The sequence below is a fragment of the Hyla sarda genome, chromosome 1, assembly GCF_029499605.1.
Source record: "Hyla sarda isolate aHylSar1 chromosome 1, aHylSar1.hap1, whole genome shotgun sequence".
In the NCBI taxonomy this organism is placed as follows: Eukaryota; Metazoa; Chordata; class Amphibia; order Anura; family Hylidae; genus Hyla; species Hyla sarda.
The window spans coordinates 50,263,808-50,283,628 of record NC_079189.1 but is presented as its reverse complement, the minus strand read 5'-3'; the positions used below and the strand labels follow the sequence as shown (position 1 = coordinate 50,283,628).

The window sequence follows — 19,821 nt, the reverse complement described above, 5'->3', positions numbered from 1 at the left end:
GGAGACCTGTCTAGTGATCTTTTTAGAACTAGGCCTGTAACCCTGTCTAGGGGGCACCATCTACGTCTAGAGGAAGGAAGGTTCCACCATCATCACAGGCAGGATTTTTTACTGTAAGAGCAGTGAGACTATGGAAATCTCTGCCACATGAAGTGATGGTTCTAGAAAAAGGGTTTGAAGCCTTTCTTGATATAAATAATATCACACGCTATTTGGCTGCAGTTGGGTACATCATATCACTCTCCATGTGCCAATGAAGGTAGGTTGCAAAAAGATCATCTTCAGCTCTCTCCTTATAACTTCTGGTCCACCTTAGGTCAAAATTTTGGGTGCACCCCTGAGGGAGATTCTATAGCTGCTTCGGTCCTGAAATTTATAAGCTACATAGAAAGATGTAATCCTGTATCCTATTAAGAAGCTACATCAAGTCACCATGATTGTGAGGACCCCCGGGCGACCACTGGGTGGAAGGGAAGGAGGGGCGGATTTGTGTGGTCACCTTTATTTTTTGTATTGGACAATACAAGAAACCATTATTCTGATTACTGAATATCTCTTTTATTACATGGACTCACAATAGCAATGATCATTGGCGCTAGATAGTGTAAGCCACAAAGAATATACCGTGAAAAAATAGATCACATCTGTATCCTCCAACAAAATACAGCTCTGATACCACAAATATTTCCAGCATGACAGAAGATAAAGGGTCTGATTCTTTTAAAGGGGTACTCTGGTGGGGAAAAATTTTTTTTCAAATCAACTGGTGCAAGAAAGTTAAACAGATTTATAAATGAATTCTATTTAAAAATCTTAATCCTTCCAGTACTTATCAGCTGTTGAATGCTACAGATATACTACAGAGAAATTTGTTAATTTCTTTTCTGTCTGACCACAGTGCTCTCTGCTGACACATCTGTCCTGTCAGGAACTGTCCAGAGCAGAAGAGGTTTTGTATGGGGATAGGATTCAAATCTGTCTGGACAGTTCCTGACACGGACAGAGGTGTCAGCAAAGAGCACTGTTGGCAAACAGAATAGAAATTCACAAATTTCTCTGTTTTATACCGCAGCTGATAAGTACTGGAAGGATTAAGATTTTTCAATAGAAGTCATTTACAAATCTGTTTAACTTTCAGGCACCAGTTGATTTAAAAAAAAAAAATTCTATTTGTTTCCACTGGAGTTCCCCTTTAACATTGCAACTAACTTGTTATGTATAAAGAAAAGTATTCATACCCAAACTAGACCTCTGCTCTCCATAGAGACTGCCATTATGGAACTGCACTTACAAGTCACTAGCAAGAAAGAGTTGTGTATGTAAAGTGCCCCTCTAGGGGGCAGCACAGACTACACGTGGCTGCAGATGGTATTGAATGTCATATACTTATGTATCTCTCTTTCCATTAGCTCTTTTATGGAGCATAATCCTATTCTTCTCCTTTTGAAGAGTTTAGAGTTTTTATGTTTTCCTGCCCCAAAGGTATTATTATATCACTCTTTATTGGTTTTCAGCCAATTTTAGTGTCCCCAGTCCATATTTTCATAGAATGGTCCCATGAACCAACTCTCACGTCACGCATGGGTCGTATTTAAATGTTAGTCCCCATTCACATCGTGCTTTCGCAGTACATTGTAGGTATATGTCCGGATACTGGGAAAAGAGATATTCAGACATATAACATTGTATACTTATGGTGTGCCCGTAGACTTTAATAGTATAGGCATGTTCTTTAATAACCCCAAAACATCATGTGAATGGGGCCTTAAAGGGGTACTCCGTGTTTTTTTTCTTCATCCTTTGAGTCAATGATGGCAAGTTAAAATACTGTGTAATATTCTTTTATTATCTCCGTGCGCGGCTTTGTTCACTTTTTATGCACAGGACCCACAACCTGAAGGGCTGTGGTGAAAGTCTTTTTATTTTACTGTTGTTTCTGACCTTTCCCAGCATTCCATGCGGTCAGAGACAATATGTTATAAGTCATTTGGTCTCCAGGGGGTGTGCCTATACTGCAGTGGGTGGGTGGATCGCATTACTTCTGTAAACCTATTCCACTCTGGTATCCATAGCCACACCCCTAGAGACCATGTGACTTATGACATATTGTCTCTGACCATGGAATGCTGGGAAAGGTCAGAGACAACAGTAAAATAAAAAGACTTGTACACTGCAGCACTTCCGGGTGTGGGTCCTGTGCATGAAAATAGGACAATGTGGCACACAGAGGTAATCGAAACATATCACACTGTATTATAACTTAACATCATGGGCTCAAAGGATGAAGAAAAAAAAATCCTGGAATATCCCTTAAATAATTATGCCGTTAAAGTAACAGCAAGCAGAGATCTATTAGTGTAGTGTTACACGGCTTATAAATATAAATATTTGTTAGATATAGGCTATAGGTATATCTTATAGGATTCAATGCAAAGTGCACAATAGTGGATTCTTTTAGTGAGAAGCATCTTAGTAGAAGTAGTAAACTGCATGAAACTTGACATCTTTAAAGGGGTACTCCACTGGAAAAAAAGATGTTATATCAACTGGTGCCAGAAAGTTAAACAGATTTGTAAATTACTTCTGTTTAAATATCTTAATCCTTCCAGTACTTATCAGCTGCTGTATGCTCCACAGGAAGTGCTTATCTTTTTGAATTTTCTTTCTGTCAGACCACAGTGCTCTCTGCTGACACCTGTCAGGAACTGTCCAGAGCTGGATAGGTTTGCTATGCGGATTTGCTTCTACTCTGGACAGTTCCTAAAATGGACAGGTGTCAGCAGAGAGCACGGTGGTCAGACAGAAAAGAAATTCAAAAAGAAAAGATCTTCCTCTAGAGCATACAGGAGCTGATAAGTACTGGAAGGATTCAGATTTTTAAATAGAAGTAATTTACAAATCTGTTTAACTTTCTGGCACCAGTTGATTAAAAAAATAGTTTTCCAGAGGAGTTCCCCTTTAAAATAGCTTACACTGCATATACAAAGCAATAAGATGTTATGTCATTGTATGCTTTAGTCATCACAATTCTTTCTGCTGTTACATAGCAAAAAATGGCAGCTACATGGGTTTACATTATGGACAGCATTCAGAAGCCTCTACAATAGGTGCAGCACCTTATGCTTATGTGTTTTCCACATATTTTGAAGTGCTGCGATCATGTCTCTTATGTATATACTGGGGATCCCTCTCTTTGGTCTGGATTATTGGCATGGAATTCCATATAATAGAGTGCTGCTCGCGCTTTTTTTTGTATGCTGTCTTAGAGATACACATACTTTATACAGTAAGTATGTATGATTTTTTAAGGGGGTGTTAGGGCCCTATTATAGAGGAGGTCTATTAGCTTAACAGGCTGACATCTCCCTACGTAATAGGGCCAAAGATCATTTAAGGAACCAGCAAATTGTTTGTCGGTTAATTGGCTCATTTTGTATCACTAAAAATCATTGGCCATCAGCCGCACATATCCCCATGTTATAGGGTATATGTGGGCGACGGCTGATAACTGTAAAGGGTCGCATGATCAATCCAGCGGTCATTTATGCCATCCCCCATCAAGCTGTCTCACATGCTGTGTAAACCAGTGTCAGTCTATGAGATCGGTGATAGTTTACAGGGCCAGTCCGGCCATCTAGTAGAGCCCTTACATATTTTTTTATAGCTATGCCATAGCAATGCCACTTGTAGGGCCCTGTAGAACAGGAGTTATGGCAAGTTGCATAAGGATGGGGTGGGGGTACCATTTGCCATATCTGCCTGGGGCACCAAAATACCCTTTCCTGGCCCTGTGTGGCAGTATTTATAGAAGAAAATAGCCATGCTGATGGCCATGATTGGCTGCTATGGGCAAACAGTTTGGGTTTCAGGCAATATATTTATAAATCTGGGCCAAAGTCTCTGTTTGTTTTTGGCAAATTTCTCCTCTTTTCTGTAACACGAAAGAGAAACACAAACATGTGTAGCATGGAGAGCCAGTCTCTTATTTAGATAGAACCTGTGACCACTTCAGTACACACAGCAACATGTACCCAAATTATGGTCACCCAGGCAGGAAATCAAATGGTGCTCGGCAACCTGGTCTCTCCCCTTCTGAAGAATTCAGCATGAGATGTTAGCATAACTTCTGCATAGGAATATACAAGTGCATCAATTATATTTATAGGGTCCCTGCAGTGGAGTGACCTTAACTTCTAAAATCTCACACGTGATTTGTACTATAATATTCCACATAGTGCTCTATCGTCTTTGCAGACCAACACATCCCTGAGGCCTTTTCCACTGATCCTCCTCAAAGAATCCATCCTCCTGGGGTCCACGGTCCTACCAGCAACAATAAAAGGCCCAAAGGCACAGGGACGAGGAGATATGTGGTGGCGCTTGAGCCATAAGATCTGGTAGATCGTCTAGTAAATTTAAGGAGAAGATTTATTGATCATTCTCTCTAGAAGATTCATCATCCTCTCCTGGAGCTGCAGACTTTGCACTTGAATGATGTTCTGCTGGTCCAAGATTCGTCTTACTTCCCGACAGGTTTCCTCCATTGCTCGGCTCAGCCTCTTATGTTCCTCTAACATGTTCTCCATTATCTTTAACTTCTTCTTCTTAAAGCTACAACTTTGCAGTTTCCTTTTCTTGGCCCTCTCACCAGACCTGAAGCAGTACAAAAAAAAAAAGTTGCTATATAAAAATGTTACTACAGATATATGGAAGAACATATACTGTATTCTTGAGTTTATTTTAGAACCTGCAAGATTTAGTAGTGTGAGGTCTTCCTACCTAAACCTTGTGGGAAAGAAAAAGCTCTCATGCTCATATCCCGAGCTCATATTCCGTCTTCTGCACTATTCTCTGCACCTGCCTGCCAGACAGTCGGCATGATGTTTTAAAGTCCTGGGCAATCTTGGCAGCCCAAGAGAAATGCAATCAGGAAATGTACTGGCAGTCTAGAAATCCCATAGACTTGCATTGGATTTTAGACACCCCCAATACAATAAGGGGGCTGGCACCAGAAACAGATTGGTGAAATAGTGCTGCATTTCTTTGAGGATGTACATATATATATATATATATATATATATATATATACACACACTGTAGATATGCAGTTTGCTTCCATTGATATGTTATATGAGAGTCAGTAGAATCTTTGGCAGGACAATTTATGTTGAAAAGTGTCCTATATGATGTATGAGATCATCCAATATGGTGCCCAATAACAGTGCCATAACTTGGCTAAATAACACTTCCATATAGTTGTCTACATTATAGTTCTACAGAACGCAGCCACTACTATACTCTGATTGATCTAAGTAGTGCCTACAATGCCACCAAACACTTCTCAAATTATAGTACCATACAGTGACCAAATGAACATTTTATACATAAAGTAATCTAATAGCAGTAATACACATTTCATTTCTGGTTATATTCCCACAGGACTGACTGATGTGTTTTGTGCAACAGTAAAGGTCGAATACCCCTAGGTCTGGCCTTGGTCCTTAGGGGTTAACTTGGTTAAAACAATAATACATTATTAACAGGACTCAAGTCCTGCAGGAACTCATGGGAACGGAGTTCCTGCACTTTTCCCACAGCAGGAACACAGTTCCCATTAGCAGGAGTCCTGCAGGACCAGCCCTTACTCTGCCCCTAGACATGTCTTCCCCTTTCCGAAGGATAGGGGATAAGATGTCTGATCGCGGGGTCTCGACTGCGGCACCCCAGACATCAGGTGCACAGAGCGAACTTCGCTCCGTGCCGGATGACTGGTGATGCAGGGCAGAGGCTCGTGACATCACAGTAATGCCCCCTCAACGCCCCCTCCCATAGACTTGGGCCGTGACCGTGAGTCATGAGCCTCTGTTGCTGCACCCAACACTCTAAACGAACGCCGGGGGCCACAGGGAGAACGTGTGGTTCCCCAGCGGTGGGACACCCGGGATCAGCCATCTTATCTTAGGGTATAAGATGTCTAGTACCCCTTTAAGTGGAAATCTAGGGTGAGTTCCCTCGCTTTTTCCCCCAGGACTTGACCCCTGATTATTAAGCAATTTACAATAGTTGAGTTTTTCTCCATTTATGATGAGAGTAAAGCGGTGACGGTGCATTCACACCACGTTTTAGTGATCCGGCAAATAAAATGATGTCTATTTGTCAAGGGCAACAACAATATTTTTATATTAACCCTGGATATGAATAGTAAAAACCATTGACCGTATTACTTTAAGAAAAAATCTATATTGTTTTTCACTTCCGTCATATTGTACCTCTGTTATCAGCTTGTCGTGTTATTACTGTACCTGTTTTATTTCCTGTTTAAAAAATATATTTAAAGTAGACAGGAATTAAAGGGGTATTCCAATCTCAAAAAAGGCAACGAACTTAAACTTCTAGAACACATCAAGTAAAATATTTTTGCAAATACTTTTATTAATCAAATGTGCCTCTTTCTCCTTTATGCCCAATATTTCCTCCCCTTATAAACAGCTCAATGCCTAGGTTGCTGGCCACCGCTCCAGTCATGTCACTTCCCTTCTGCACATTGCAGGCAGGTGGTTATGGTGGTGCTGGTGGGGTAAGAGGCCGCAAGTAAGGACAACAGTAGTGTTATGTAGTGTGGGACTGGGAGGATAATATAGCGTCATAACAGCAATTACCATGTCTTGTACGATCCCTTGGAATGAAACGGCTGGTGCAAATCACTTCTGTGGGGCCCAAACCTATGAGTGGTTTCCATAGCAGCATCGAGAATGCACACGTTCGGCAAGAAGCCATGACGTCACCAGAGTGCTGCTTACCTGAACCATCACTCAAGCATGAATGGCCCACCCTGCTGGAAGCAGGAAGTGTCAGTGGGCACGATGCAGGACCCCCATGAAAACAGGAGGTGGGAAAACCCCTTTAATCTGAAGCACACACAAATTTCTACTGTGGTGTATGCTAAAGATTTGACAGAGGTCATATACACGAATAAGCGCCATTAATTCTAGCCAATTCATGCCCAGGAAATTCACGCTTTTTTTAAAATAATTAATTTGTGTAAAAAAAAAAACTGTGTGTGAACCCTTGGGATGTTTATGTCTATGAAGTGGACTCTCCCAATGCTGACCTACCAACAATAGTGACTTTCTGGTAACTTACCTCGGTTTGTAGGATTGCAGGCTTGTTGAGCTCTCCGAATTGTCATCTTCAAAATATCCTTCTCTTTCTTCGTATGTGAACTGGTGATAAGGAAGGTAGAGAGGGGTGGACTTTGTAGACGGGGACTGGGAGGCCTCAGTTTGAGAGGTAGAAGGCCCAGGCTGTAACTTTCCATCACTCACTTCTGGAAGTTTAGACAAGATCCGGTCAATGGTCTTAAAGTAAGGCCAGTCGGGGGGAACGGACTCTCCATCTGTCATACATTTCAGTTTCCTATAGGAGGACATAATAAATAGGAGTCATAATAAAATAACGTATTGCGTTTCTAAAAATGACATCCGGGACGTGCACAGACATTTGGGGGGCAGGGGCTGAAATAAAAATGGGAACTTCTCATAATTATTTATATAAATGCCCACATAATGATGCAAGACTGACCAAGAGGAATGTTAAAAGGGCCGGGGCTCAAGGCCCCTTTCTAGTCAACCTGTGCACATCCCTGCAGGACACACTTCAGCTTGTGCTGCGTGCACTGCAGGGTCAGCAGCCATTGCGTCCACAGGCAGGATTAGGCTGCATTCACACCTCGTTTTCAGCCTACGGTTGCCGGATCCGGCTGGGGGCGGGGAAAACCGGGAGCTCCCGTACCCCAGCCGGACCGGCGCTGAAATCCATTTACTTTAATGAGCCGAACGGAGTCAAACAGTGACTTCGTTTGGCTCATTTTTGACCCGCATCCGGTTTTCTGACCGGACCTAAAACCATAGTATACCACGGTTTTAGGTCCGGTCACAAAACCAGACACGGGTCAAAAATCAGCCGACCGGAGTCACCATTTGACTCCGGTCGGCTCATGAAAGTAAATGGATTTCAGCGCTGGTCCGGCTGGGGTACGGGAGCGCCCAGTTTTCCCTGCCTCCAGCCGGCAACCGTAGGCTCAAAACGAGGTGTGAATGCAGCCTTAGGCTGGGTTCACACCACGTTTTGTTAAATACGGTTCCCGCATACGGCTGGGAGGAGGGGGGCGGGGCTTAATCGTGGCGCCCGCACGCAGCCTTAATTGGGAACCGTATTTAATGTATGTCTATGAGCCGACCGGAGGGAACCGCAGCCTCCGGTCGGGTTCGTTTTCGGCCGTATGCGGTTTCCCGACCGTAGGCAAAAACGCGGTCGGCCACGTTTTTGCCTGCGGTCGGGAAACCGCATACGGCCAAAAACGAAGCCGACCGGAGGCTGCGGTTCACTCCGGTCGGCTCATAGACATACATTAAATACGGTTCCCGAATACGGCTGAGTGCGGGTGCCGCGATTAAGCCCCGCCCCCTCTTCCAAGCAGTATACGGGAACCGTATTTAACAAAACATGGTGTGAACCCAGCCTTACAGGGAAAGGTAATGGGGAGAATCTATTAATAGTTGTGTTGGTGAATGATTTTCCTACACTTTTTATTTGTTTGGTGGTAATTAGCGCATGCATTAAATTAAACAGTCGCATGTCATGTGATAAATATGGTGCGGGTACTCTTTTTTTTATTTATTTTTTTTATTACACCTTTTACACCACTTTGTATGGTTCTTCCTCTGTGACTTATTTGCGACTTTTCACCAAAAGTCGCACATGATATATTTATGACCAGTGCATAAAAACAACTTGATTTTTATTTTTTTTACCTATACAACCATGAGAAAACCGTCTACTTGAAAAGTAGCAAAAAAGTAACTGCGACAAATTTAGAGCAAAAATATAGTCTACGTACAATGAGAAATTCCCCCTAATATCTCAGTTAGGGTCTATTCCAGTGATCTTCAAACTGTGGCCCTCCTGCTGTTGCAAAACTACAATTCCCAGCATGCCCGGACAGCCGTTGGCTGTCCGGGCATGCTGGGAGTTGTAGTTTTGCAACAGCTGGAGGGCCACAGTTTGAAGACCGCTGGTCTATTCACACGGCAGAATTATCACTTGCGGAATTCCGCCTCAAAGTAAAGCCCATAGACCTTTATCGGATTCCGCACTCCCGTTCACACTTGTGAAATTTTTTTTTTGATCGGAAATTCAGAAGTGCGAATGGGATTGCGGAATCCCATAGAACTCTGGAAGCGAAAATTCTGCCGTCTGAATAGACCCTTACACAGCTGTAAGCAAATAGCAAAAGTTGCCCAGTTGCCCATAGCAACCAATCAGATCGCTTCTTTCATTTTTCAGAGGCCTTGTTAAAAATGAAACAAGCGAGCTGATTTCTTTTTTTTTTTTTACTTTTACTATTTGTAGTCATTAGACTTGTAGTCATTAGACATGGAGTAGACAGTAAGTACATGTATTAAAAGCGGTCCATGGCATCGCTTGCAAGTTGTGGTAAAGTCCCATTTTCTACACTGGGAAACGCAGAGTTTACGGGAATACAGCCACATTACTGCAACCAGCTCCGGTTTTAGACTAAGTGTGGCCCTGGGCAAAATTAAATATGGGGCCCCCGAATTGCGTGACCAAAGATTTTCCTGGTTTCCTCTGTTTTGTGATACAGAATACACAGCTCCCGGTTACTGATCACGCACCATGTGAATACGGCCCGAGATTCCAATGAGGGAAAAAGCCTCTTAGGCCATATCACAAACATATCTGGTTCCAAATCTAAGATCTATTGTAAATAGTTTCTGTGTTTAAGAGACCGTTCACACGTCCGTAACTAACAGTAGGTTTCCACTGCGAGTTACGCTACCGTGCACTTAGTCCGTAATAGTGGCAGGTTTGCAGCGTTTTTTCTTCAGTGGGATACCGGCTGCTAGTTACGAGCGTGTGAACGTACCCTGAAGGAGAACTTCAGTAAAAAAAAATGTTATCCACTATGTTCGGGCTGCCAGATTAAAAATAATAAACTTTAACTTTAAATAGTATACATACCACAATTATGATCAGAATGAAAGCAGGGAGTGTACAAATAGTGCAAGAAGAGTATAGATACCATGACCGTACGAAACAACATAACTACTATGAGCGTATGAGTAGTAGAACTGCCGTAAGTGTATGCATAATATAACAACCACAGCCTATGAATAGTGTACATGCCATGAGCGTATGAACAGTGTAAAGCCATAAGCGTATGATAGTATGGATGTCATGAGCGTAGAGATAGTATAAATGCCATTAGCGCATGAAACGGAAGGATGCCATAAATACTATGATCGTATGTACTGCATGTAGATAGATACTAAGACCGCATGCACTGCACACAAATCCTTACTTATATGCGTACAGTACAAAAAGGTACAAGCGTACATGCAGTATAACTGTTGTTGTAGGTACAGTATAAATGGTACAAGCGTATATACCATATAACTGATGCATGTACAGTATGAATGTTACCAGCATATATACCGGATAACTGATGCATGTACAGTATAAATGGTAAAGCGTATATACAGTATAACCACTACTGATGTATGTACAGTATAAATGGTGCAAGTGTATGTACAGTATGACTGGTACCAGCGCATGTACAGAATAACTGCTAGCGTAGTACAGTATGAAGCTACCAGCATATGTACATTAAAACGTCGAGCGCATTCAAAGTATTAATGCAACTAGGGTCTGTACCGTGAAAAAATACATGATATTGACACTATGCACGTATACATGATAAATCCTATGGACATATGCGTGAATAAAAGCTATGTACGTATGCATCAAATGTTAAGAACGAGTGTATGATATGAATGCTATGAACATGAGCACAGTATAAGCCATGATCGTATGCATGGTGTAAATGCTACTAAAGCGTGAATGAAATAAAGCTATAAAAGCTATTAATTTACGGACAGACAGTATGAAAAACTACGAGCGTATTTACAATATAAGCTACGAGCGTGTGTACAGTATGAAGCTATGAGCGTATTTACAACATAAGCTATGAACATATGTACAGTATTGCCACGAGGGTATGTACAGTAAAATTATGAGTGGATGTACAGTAACAGCTATAAGCATGTGAACCGTATAAATGACACTAGTGTATGAGTATAAACAGTACAAGTGCATATACAGTATATATGGTACAAATGCATGCACAGTACAACTGGTACAAACCTATGTATACTATAACAACTGCTAGCATATGTAAGGTATAAAAATTATAAGCATATGAAGCTGAGCGTATGTACAGTAAAACCCATGATTATATGTACAGCGTAAATGCAACTAGTGTATGTACTGTATTCTAAAAGCATGTTGTTTTTGTTTTTTTACTTCTTTCCAATATCGTGAGCATCGTAACGACACTGCAAGTACCTGCAGCTTATATCATGGATGCCGACAAACTATGACAGAACAGAGCAAATTGTGGGTATGAACTGCAGTCAGAGGAGCAAGCCCCTTGGTGAACTGGCCGTGACCCCACTTTTTACGATCCTATAGTAATGAGGCCGCTCTGGGTAAAGTCTACGGGCATCCAAAAACCTGAAACATTACATCTGCTGTTTCATGGAATTGAAGATCGACATCCTTTGAGGACTTTTACCGAGTCTGCGTGCAGGGGAACCCGCCTTCTCGCGCTGCTTATCTACTGCCAACAGTCCTCATATCCCATCCTCCTATCTCAACCTCCTATCACGTCCTACTATCCCATCCTCCTATTTTGACCTCCTATCCCGTCCTCCTATCTCAACCTCATATCCCGACCTCCTATCTTTACCTCCTATCCCGACCTCCTATCCCGTCCTCCTATCTCGACCTCCTATCTCGACCTCCTACCCCGTCCTCCTATCACTTCCTCCTATCACAACCTCCTATCCTGTCCTCCTATCCCGACCTCCCACCCAGTCCTCCTATCCCATCCTCCTATCTCGACCTATCCCGACCTCCTATCCTTTCCTCCTATCTCGACCTCCGATACCGTCCTCCTATCCCGTCTTCCTATCCCGACCTCCTATCCCGTCCTCCTATCTCGACCTCCTATCCCATCTCGACCTCCTATCCCGTCCTCCAATATCGACCTCCTATCTCGACCTCATATCCCATCCTCCTATTTTCACCTCCTATCCCGATCATCCCGTCCTCCTATCTTGACCTCCTATTTCGACCTGCTATCTCGACCTCCTATCTCGATCTCATATCCCAACCTCTCATCCTGTCCTCATATCCCGACCTGTAATATGTGCACCAGGTATTGAAATATCTCCAGCCGTACGGAAGTTATGTGGGAACATTTCCCATTGTTTTGCATGGGACTTTAAACAAAAACCCTGACCCTCACAAATGGGGGTAGTTAAGGGTTAAATTAGCTATCCTATATTTTAAGTGGACATATAAGTAACGTGTGACCAAGTATTATTATCGAAATATCTCCAGCCGTTTAGAAGTTATACAGTAACATATATTTCCCATAGATTTGTATGGGACTTTAAAGGGTGGAATTTCGAAGAATCCTTTCTTATTCCTTGTCTATGTCTTAAAAACAACACCTGTGCAAAAATTCAGCTTTCTAGGTCCAAGGGTTTAGGCTGGGCGTTGATGAGTCAGTGAGTCAGGTCTTCTCCTTTTATATATAAGACTAGCTTTTGCCCACGGCTTCACTTGCGTTAAATTTGGGGTAACATAGATTTCCTTTTTACAATCCTATAGTAATGAGGCCGCTCTGGGTAAAGTCTACGGGCATCCAAACAACCCGAAACATTACATCTGCTGTTTCATGGAATTGAAGATCGAAATCCTTTGAGGACTTTTACTGAGTCTGCGTGCAGGGGAACCCGCCTTCTCGTGCTGCTTATCTACTGCCAACAGTCCTCATATCCCGTCCTCATATTCCGACCTCCTATCCCGACCTCCTATCCCGACCTCCTATCCCGTCCTCCTATGCCGACCTCCTATCCCAACCTCCTATCCCAACCTCCTATCCCAACCTCCTATCCCAACCTCCTATCCCAACCTCCTATCCCAACCTCCTATCCCAACCTCCTATCTCGCCCTCCTATCCCGACCTCCGATCTCGAACTATCCCGACCTCCTATCCTATATCCTATATTTTAAGTGGACATATAAGTAACATGTGACCAAGTATTATCGAAATATCTCCAGCCGTTTGGAAGTTATGCAGTAACATATATTTTCCATAGACTTTTTTATGTCTCTCTGTCAGCAGTGGGGTCCTCCTGGGTCTCCTTCCATAGCGTTTCATTGCATTTAAATGTCGTCAGATAGTTCGCGCTGACACTGATGCTCCCTGAGCCTGCAGGACAGCTTAAATATCTTTGGAACTTGTTTGGGGCTGCTTATCCACCATCTGGACTATCCTGTATTGACACCTTTCATCAATTTTTCTCTTCTGTCCATGCCCAGGGAGATTAGCTACAGTGCTATGGGTTGCAAACTTCTTGATAATTTTGCGCACTGTGGACAAAGGCAAATCTAGATCTCTGGAGATGGACTTGTAACCTTGAGATTGTTGATATTTTTCCACAATTTTGGTTCTCAAGTCCCGACCATATTTAATAGATATTGAAATGATAATATTGAAGAGATCGGGGTCAGAGATCTAGATATAATTTAGGAACCAATGTATGTGGCACATAGGACAATTAAATGGATAGGTGTAATGAATAGGAATAGCGCCACATAAAATTTTAGTAGGGGACACAGTAGGGCCCAGCCACCCACATAGGGCCCAGCAGTTAAAGGGCCCCACTGTTACCTTAAAAGCTGCTGTCATCTTCCTACTGCCTATTAGATTGCATGTAGGGACTAAACTAATACATTTATTGATCACAATTATGGTCGCAATTGGAAGTATGTAAAGGGTGCCCTATTATGAGCTGACCGATAGCATAAGGCCAGTTTCCACCCATGATTCCCAAAATGTAAATGACGTGAAACAGACCATGTGCAGCCTAAAAAGTGGCATAAAGTCAATTAAAAAACGTTTCTGCTCTCTTTCAAAAACAGTGCCACACGTGTTGACAGGCTGTGTGGGGTAACAGAGGACAAGCATGGGGCTGTTGTAGAAGAAAGCTGCTATGTTTTTCTAGTCCTAGATAACCCCTTTTCATGAGAGAATTAGAAAAATGTGGCTATTCTCTTGCAAAAACAGCGCCACACTTGTCTACAGGCTGTGTGCAGTATTGCGGCTCATCCCTGTTCACTGGAACTGAGCTGAAATACCGCACTCAAACTGAGGACAAGTGTGGTGCTGTTTCTGGAAGAAAACAGCTGTGTTTTTCTAATCGCTGAGAAACCCTTTTTAAGAAAAGATTTTAAAAACATGGCTGCTCTCTTCCAAAAACATCACTACACCTATCTTAAGCTTGTGTGTGGTATTGTGTTGTGTAAAGGTTGTGTGCTGTATTGTGTTGTGTAAAGGTTGTGTGTGGTATTGTGTTGTTTAGAGGTTTTGTGTGTTGTATTGTGTTTTGTAAAGGTTGTTTGTAGTATTGTGTTGTGTAAAGGGCTGTGTGTGGAATTGTGTCGTGTAAAGGTTGTGTGTGGTATTGTGTTGTGTAAAGGTTGTGTGTGGTATTGTGTCGTGTAAAGGCTCTGTGTGGTATTGTGTTGTGTAAAGGTTGTGTGTGGTATTGTGTCGTGTAAAGGCTGTGTGTGGTATTGTGTTGTGTAAAGGCTGTGTGTGGTATTGTGTTGTGTAAAGGCTGTGTGTGGTATTGTGTTGTGTAAAGGCTGTGTGTGGTATTGTGTTGTGTATAGGTTGTGTGTGGTATTGTGTTGTGTAAAGGTTGTGTGTGGTATTGTGTTGTGTAAAGGTTGTGTGTGGTATTGTGTTGTGTAAAGGTTGTGTGTGGTATTGTGTTGTGTAAAGGTTGTGTGTGGTTTTGTGTTGTGTAAAGGCTGTGTGTGGTATTGTGTTGTGTAAAGGCTGTGTGTGGTATTCTGTTGTGTATAGGGTGTGTGGTATTGTGTTGTATATAGGGTGTGTGTGTGGTATTGTGTTGTGTAAAGGTTGTGTGTGGTTTTGTGTTGTGTAAAGGCTGTGTGTGGTATTGTGTTGTGTAAAGGCTGTGTGTGGTATTGTGTGTGTAAAGTTTGTGTGTGGTATTCTGTTGTGTATAGGGTGTGTGGTATTGTGTTGTATATAGGGTGTGTGTGGTATTGTGTTGTGTAAAGGTTGTGTGTGGTATTGTGTTATGTATAGGTTGTGTGTGGTGTTGAGTGTGGTATTGTGTTGTGTAAAGGTTGTGTGTGGTATTGTGTTGTGTAAAGGTTGTGTGTGGCATTGTGTTGTGTAAAGGCTGTGTGTGGCATTGTGTTGTGTAAAGGCTGTGTGTGGCATTGTGTTGTGTAAAGGCTGTGTGTGGCATTGTGTTGTGTAAAGGCTGTGTGTGGTATTGTGTATAGGGTGTGTGTGGTATTGTGTTGTGTAAAGGTTGTGTGTGGTATTGTGTTGTGTATAGGATGTGTGTGGTATTGTGTTGTGTAAAGGCTGTGTGTGGCATTGTGTTGTGTAAAGGCTGTGTGTGGTATTGTGTAAAGGTTGTGTGTGGTATTATGTTGTATAAAGGCTGTGTGTGGTATTGTGTTGTGTAAAGGCTGTGTGTGGTATTGTGTTGTGTAAAGGCTGTGTGGGGTATTCTGTTGTGTAAAGGTCGTGTGTGGTATTGTGTTGTGTAAAGGCTGTGTGTGGTATTGTGTTGTGTAAAGGTTGTGCGTGGTATTGTGTTGTGTATAGGTTGTGTGTGGTATTGTGTTGTGTAAAGGTTGTGTGCGGTATTGTGTTGTGTAAAGGTTGTGTGCGATATTGTGTTGTGTAAAGGTTGTGTGTGGTATAGTGTAGTGTAAAGGTTGTTTGTGGTATTGTGTAGTGTAAAGGTTGTGTGTGGTATAGTGTAGTGTAAAGGCTGTGTGTGGTATTGAGTCGTGTAAAGGCTGTGTGTGGTATTGTGTCGTGTAAAGGCTGTGTGTGGTATTGTGTCGTGTAAAGGCTGTGTGTGGTATTGTGTCGTGTAAAGGCTGTGTGTGGTATTGAGTTGTGTAAAGGCTGTGTGTGGTATTGAGTCGTGTAAAGGCTGTGTGTGTGATATTGTGTTATAAAGACTGTGTGTGGTATTGTGTTGTGTAAAGGCTGTGTGTGGTATTGAGTCGTGTAAAGGCTGTGTGTGGTATTGTGTCGTGTAAAGGCTGTGTGTGGTATTGTGTCGTGTAAAGGCTGTGTGTGGTATTGAGTTGTGTAAAGGCTGTGTGTGGTATTGAGTCGTGTAAAGGCTGTGTGTGATATTGAGTCGTGTAAAGGCTGTGTGTGTGATATTGTGTTGTACAAAGACTGTGTGTGGTATTGTGTTGTGTAAAGGCTGTGTGTGGTATAGTGTAGTGTAAAGGCTGTGTGTGATATTGTGTCGTGTAAAGGCTGTGTGTGGTATAGTGTAGTGTAAAGGCTGTGTGTGATATTGAGTCGTGTAAAGGCTGTGTGTGTGATATTGTGTTGTACAAAGACTGTGTGTGGTATTGTGTTGTGTAAAGGCTGTGTGTGGTATAGTGTAGTGTAAAGGCTGTGTGTGATATTGTGTCGTGTAAAGGCTGTGTGTGGTATAGTGTAGTGTAAAGGCTGTGTGTGATATTGTGTCGTGTAAAGGCTGTGTGTGTGATAGTGTTGTATAAAGACTGTGTGTGGTATTGTGTCGTGTAAAGGCTGTGTGTGATATTGTGTCGTGTAAAGGCTGTGTGTGTGATATTGTGTCGTATAAAGACTGTGTGTGGTATTGTGTCGTGTAAAGGCTGTGTGTGATATTGTGTTGTATAAAGGCTGTGTGTGTGATATTGTGTTGTATAAAGACTGTGTGTGGTATTGTGTCGTGTAAAGGCTGTGTGTGTGATATTGTGTTGTATAAAGGCTGTGTGTGGTATTGTGTCGTGTAAAGGCTGTGTGTGATATTGTGTTGTATAAAGGCTGTGTGTGGTATTGCGGCTCAGCCATATTTAAATAATTGGAACTGAGCAGCAATACCGCACTCAAACTGGAGGACAAGAGTGGTGCTGTTCCTGAAAAATGCAGCTGTTTTTCTAAACCTCGATAACCCCCTTTATAAGTAAAGATTAGTAAAAATATGGCTGCTCTTTTTCAAAAACAGCACTACACCTACCTGCAGGTCGTGTGTGGCATTGCGGCTCAGCCGTATTTGAATCATTGAAGCTGACTAGCAATACCACACTACAACTGAAGACAAAAGTGGCGCTGTCTAAGGAAGAAAGCAGCTATGTTCTTCTAATTGTTGATAGCCCCGTTTCTATAAAGGGAATAGGAAACATGGTCTGTTCTCTTCTAAAAACAGTGCCACACCTGCCTACAGTTTGAGCACAGGATTGCAGTTCAGCCATATTTAAATAATTGGAACTGAGCAGCAATACCTTAATCCAACTGAAGACAAAAGCGGCGCTGTTGCTGAAAAAAGCTGCAGTTTTTTTTTTTTTTAATCCTTCATAACCCCATTTCTAAAAAGGGATTTAAAAAAATGGCTGCTCTGTTCCATTAACAGCGCCTCACCTGTCTACAGGTCAGGTGTGTTATTGCAGCCCAGACCTATTTACTTCAGTGTAACTGAGCGGCAATACAACACTCAAACTGGAGACAAATGTGGCGCTGTTGCTGGAAGGAAGCAGCTGTGTCTTTAATTCTTGATATCCCATTCTCTGCGAAGGTTTGGAAAAACATAGCTACTCTCTTCCAAAAACAGCGCCACACCTGTCTACAGGTGAAGTGCGGTATTGCAGCTCAGCCCTATTCACTTCAGTGTAACTAATTAGCAATACCGCACTCAAACTGAAGACAAATGCGGCCCTGTTGCTGGAAGAAAGCAGCTGTTTCTTTAATAACTGAAAACCTATTTTCTAATAAGGTTGGGAAAAACATGGTGGCTCACTTTTAAACACAGCGCCACACCTGTCTACAGGTCATGTGTGGTATTGCGGCACAGCTGTGTTTAAATCTCTAGGACTGAGCAGCAATACCGCACTCAAACTGAAGACGAAAGTGGCGCTGTTTTCTAATCCTTTAAAAGGGATCAGAAAAACACGGCTGCTCTCTTTAAAACGTAGCGCCACACCTGTCTACAGGTCGCATGTGGTATTGCTGTTCACTGGGGGGAGATTTATTAAAATCTGTCCAGAGGAAAAGTTGCTGCGTTGCCCATAGCAACCAATCAGATGGCTTCTTTCATTTCTCACAGGCCTTTTCAAAAATGAAAGAAGCGATCTGATTGGTTGCTAGGGGCAACTCAGCAACTTTTCCTCTGGACAGATTTTGATAAATCTCCCCCTCTGTATTTAAACAATTAGAACTTTGAATCCCATTGAAACTGAAGACAACAGTAGCGCTGTTTTCTAATCTTTGATAACCCCTTTTCTGACAATGGATTAGAATAACTTCCGAAAAAACAGCGCCACACCTGTGTACAGTTCGAGCACGGTATTGCAGCTCAGCCCTATTCACTTCAGTGTAACTGGGCAGCAATACCTCACTCAAACTGAAGACAAACGTGGCGCTGTTGCTGGAAGAGAGGGAAAAAAAAAACATGGCTGCTCTCTTCCACACACAGCGCCACACCTGTCTACAGTTCGAGCACGGTATTGCAGCTCAGCCCTATTCACTTCAGTGTAACGGAGCAGCAATACCGCACTCAAACTGAAAACAAACGTGGCGTTGTTGCTGGAAGAGAGGAAAAAAACATGGCTGCTCTCTTCCACACACAGCGCCACACCTGTCTACAGGTCGGGAGCGGTATTGCAGTTTTTTTTAATAAATAGCTCTGTGTTTTTCACTATCCGCGGCAAAACTACCACTCCCAGCATGTCCGGACAGCCGAAGGCTGTCCGGACATGCTGGGAGTGGTAGTTTTGGCACAGATTGGGAGTATGACTCAATGCAAGTCTATTCAATCCCAGAATCCTCTAGACCATGAGGACTATGAGGCGGGTTTAATCCGTACTCACCTGTACTGGAAAGTCATGTTGGTAATTTTGATTTTGATCTCCTCGCCGTGGCGGTGCTCGCCGGTCATCTCGAAGAGCTTGTTGGCCATGCGTTCGTAAACTTTGGCGTTCCTCTTAGTTTGCTTGAGCTCCTCAAAGAATTCCTCCCAGACCAACATGAGGCCCTTCATCTCGGCGTCGGTCCAGTTGCGGGCCCTCCGGTGCTTCTCGCTCTGGGAGGTGAGCAGGTAACTGGGCACCTCGGCGGCAGCCATTGCTCGAGGAAAGAAGATGAAAGGGCTTTTAAAAGAGAGACGGAATTCCCCCACCCCTTCTATACCACCACCACCACCACCCCCAGCTAAGGGACAAGATTTAAGTTGCTATCTCCTTTGCCGGCCCGGTGCCTGTGTATGGCTGGAGAAGCATTTGAATGACAAGAGAACATATGAAACCCTTTTGCAACAGATTGAAGTCTGAGAGCATAAAATGGGGCCTACAGCTGACAGGCTGGAATTTAGTTAAAAGCTTTTAAACAGGAAAACGTCAGCTTGATGTCACGTTCCCATAGAAACAGAGCGGCGGCATAAGCTACAACAACAAAAACCTTTTAACTGAAAGCCAAATAATCAGGACAAAGTTGACAGGCCTTCAATATTAAAGCTTTTAAACACTTAAAAAAAAAAAAAATGGTGCGGCGGCGATAAAAGATCCGCGCGGTTTGTGGGGGTCATTGCCTCTTTTTTTGCTGCGAGAAGCTTTTAAGTAGTTCTTTATGGCATT

The 19,821-nt window shown here is 42.8% G+C and overlaps 1 protein-coding gene across 1 annotated transcript; it reads right to left on the bottom strand.

Annotated features, from left to right (window-relative positions):
* Window positions 1–2,917: 2,917 nt before the first annotated feature.
* Window positions 2,918–19,609, bottom strand: MSANTD1 (Myb/SANT DNA binding domain containing 1). The gene is made up of 3 exons (XM_056555024.1): window positions 19,060–19,609; window positions 7,144–7,416; window positions 2,918–4,653 (listed from the first exon to the last, which is right to left on the bottom strand). The coding sequence occupies exons 1-3, from the start codon at window positions 19,311–19,313 to the stop codon at window positions 4,416–4,418; spliced, it is 765 nt and encodes a 254-aa protein (XP_056410999.1). The 5' UTR covers window positions 19,314–19,609; the 3' UTR covers window positions 2,918–4,415.
* Between the last annotated feature and the right edge of the window lie 212 nt (window positions 19,610–19,821).

Bases quoted from the DNA above. Each gene is read 5' to 3' on its own strand.
- MSANTD1 (XM_056555024.1), bottom strand. From the start codon at position 19,313: ATGGCTGCCGCCGAGGTGCCCAGTTACCTGCTCACCTCCCAGAGCGAG. The intron at 7,417-19,059 runs GTGAGTACGGAT...GTCCTCCTATAG, and splicing joins AACATGACTTTCCAGTACAG to GAAACTGAAATGTATGACAG. The intron at 4,654-7,143 runs GTAAGTTACCAG...GTACTGCTTCAG, and splicing joins CTGCAATCCTACAAACCGAG to GTCTGGTGAGAGGGCCAAGA.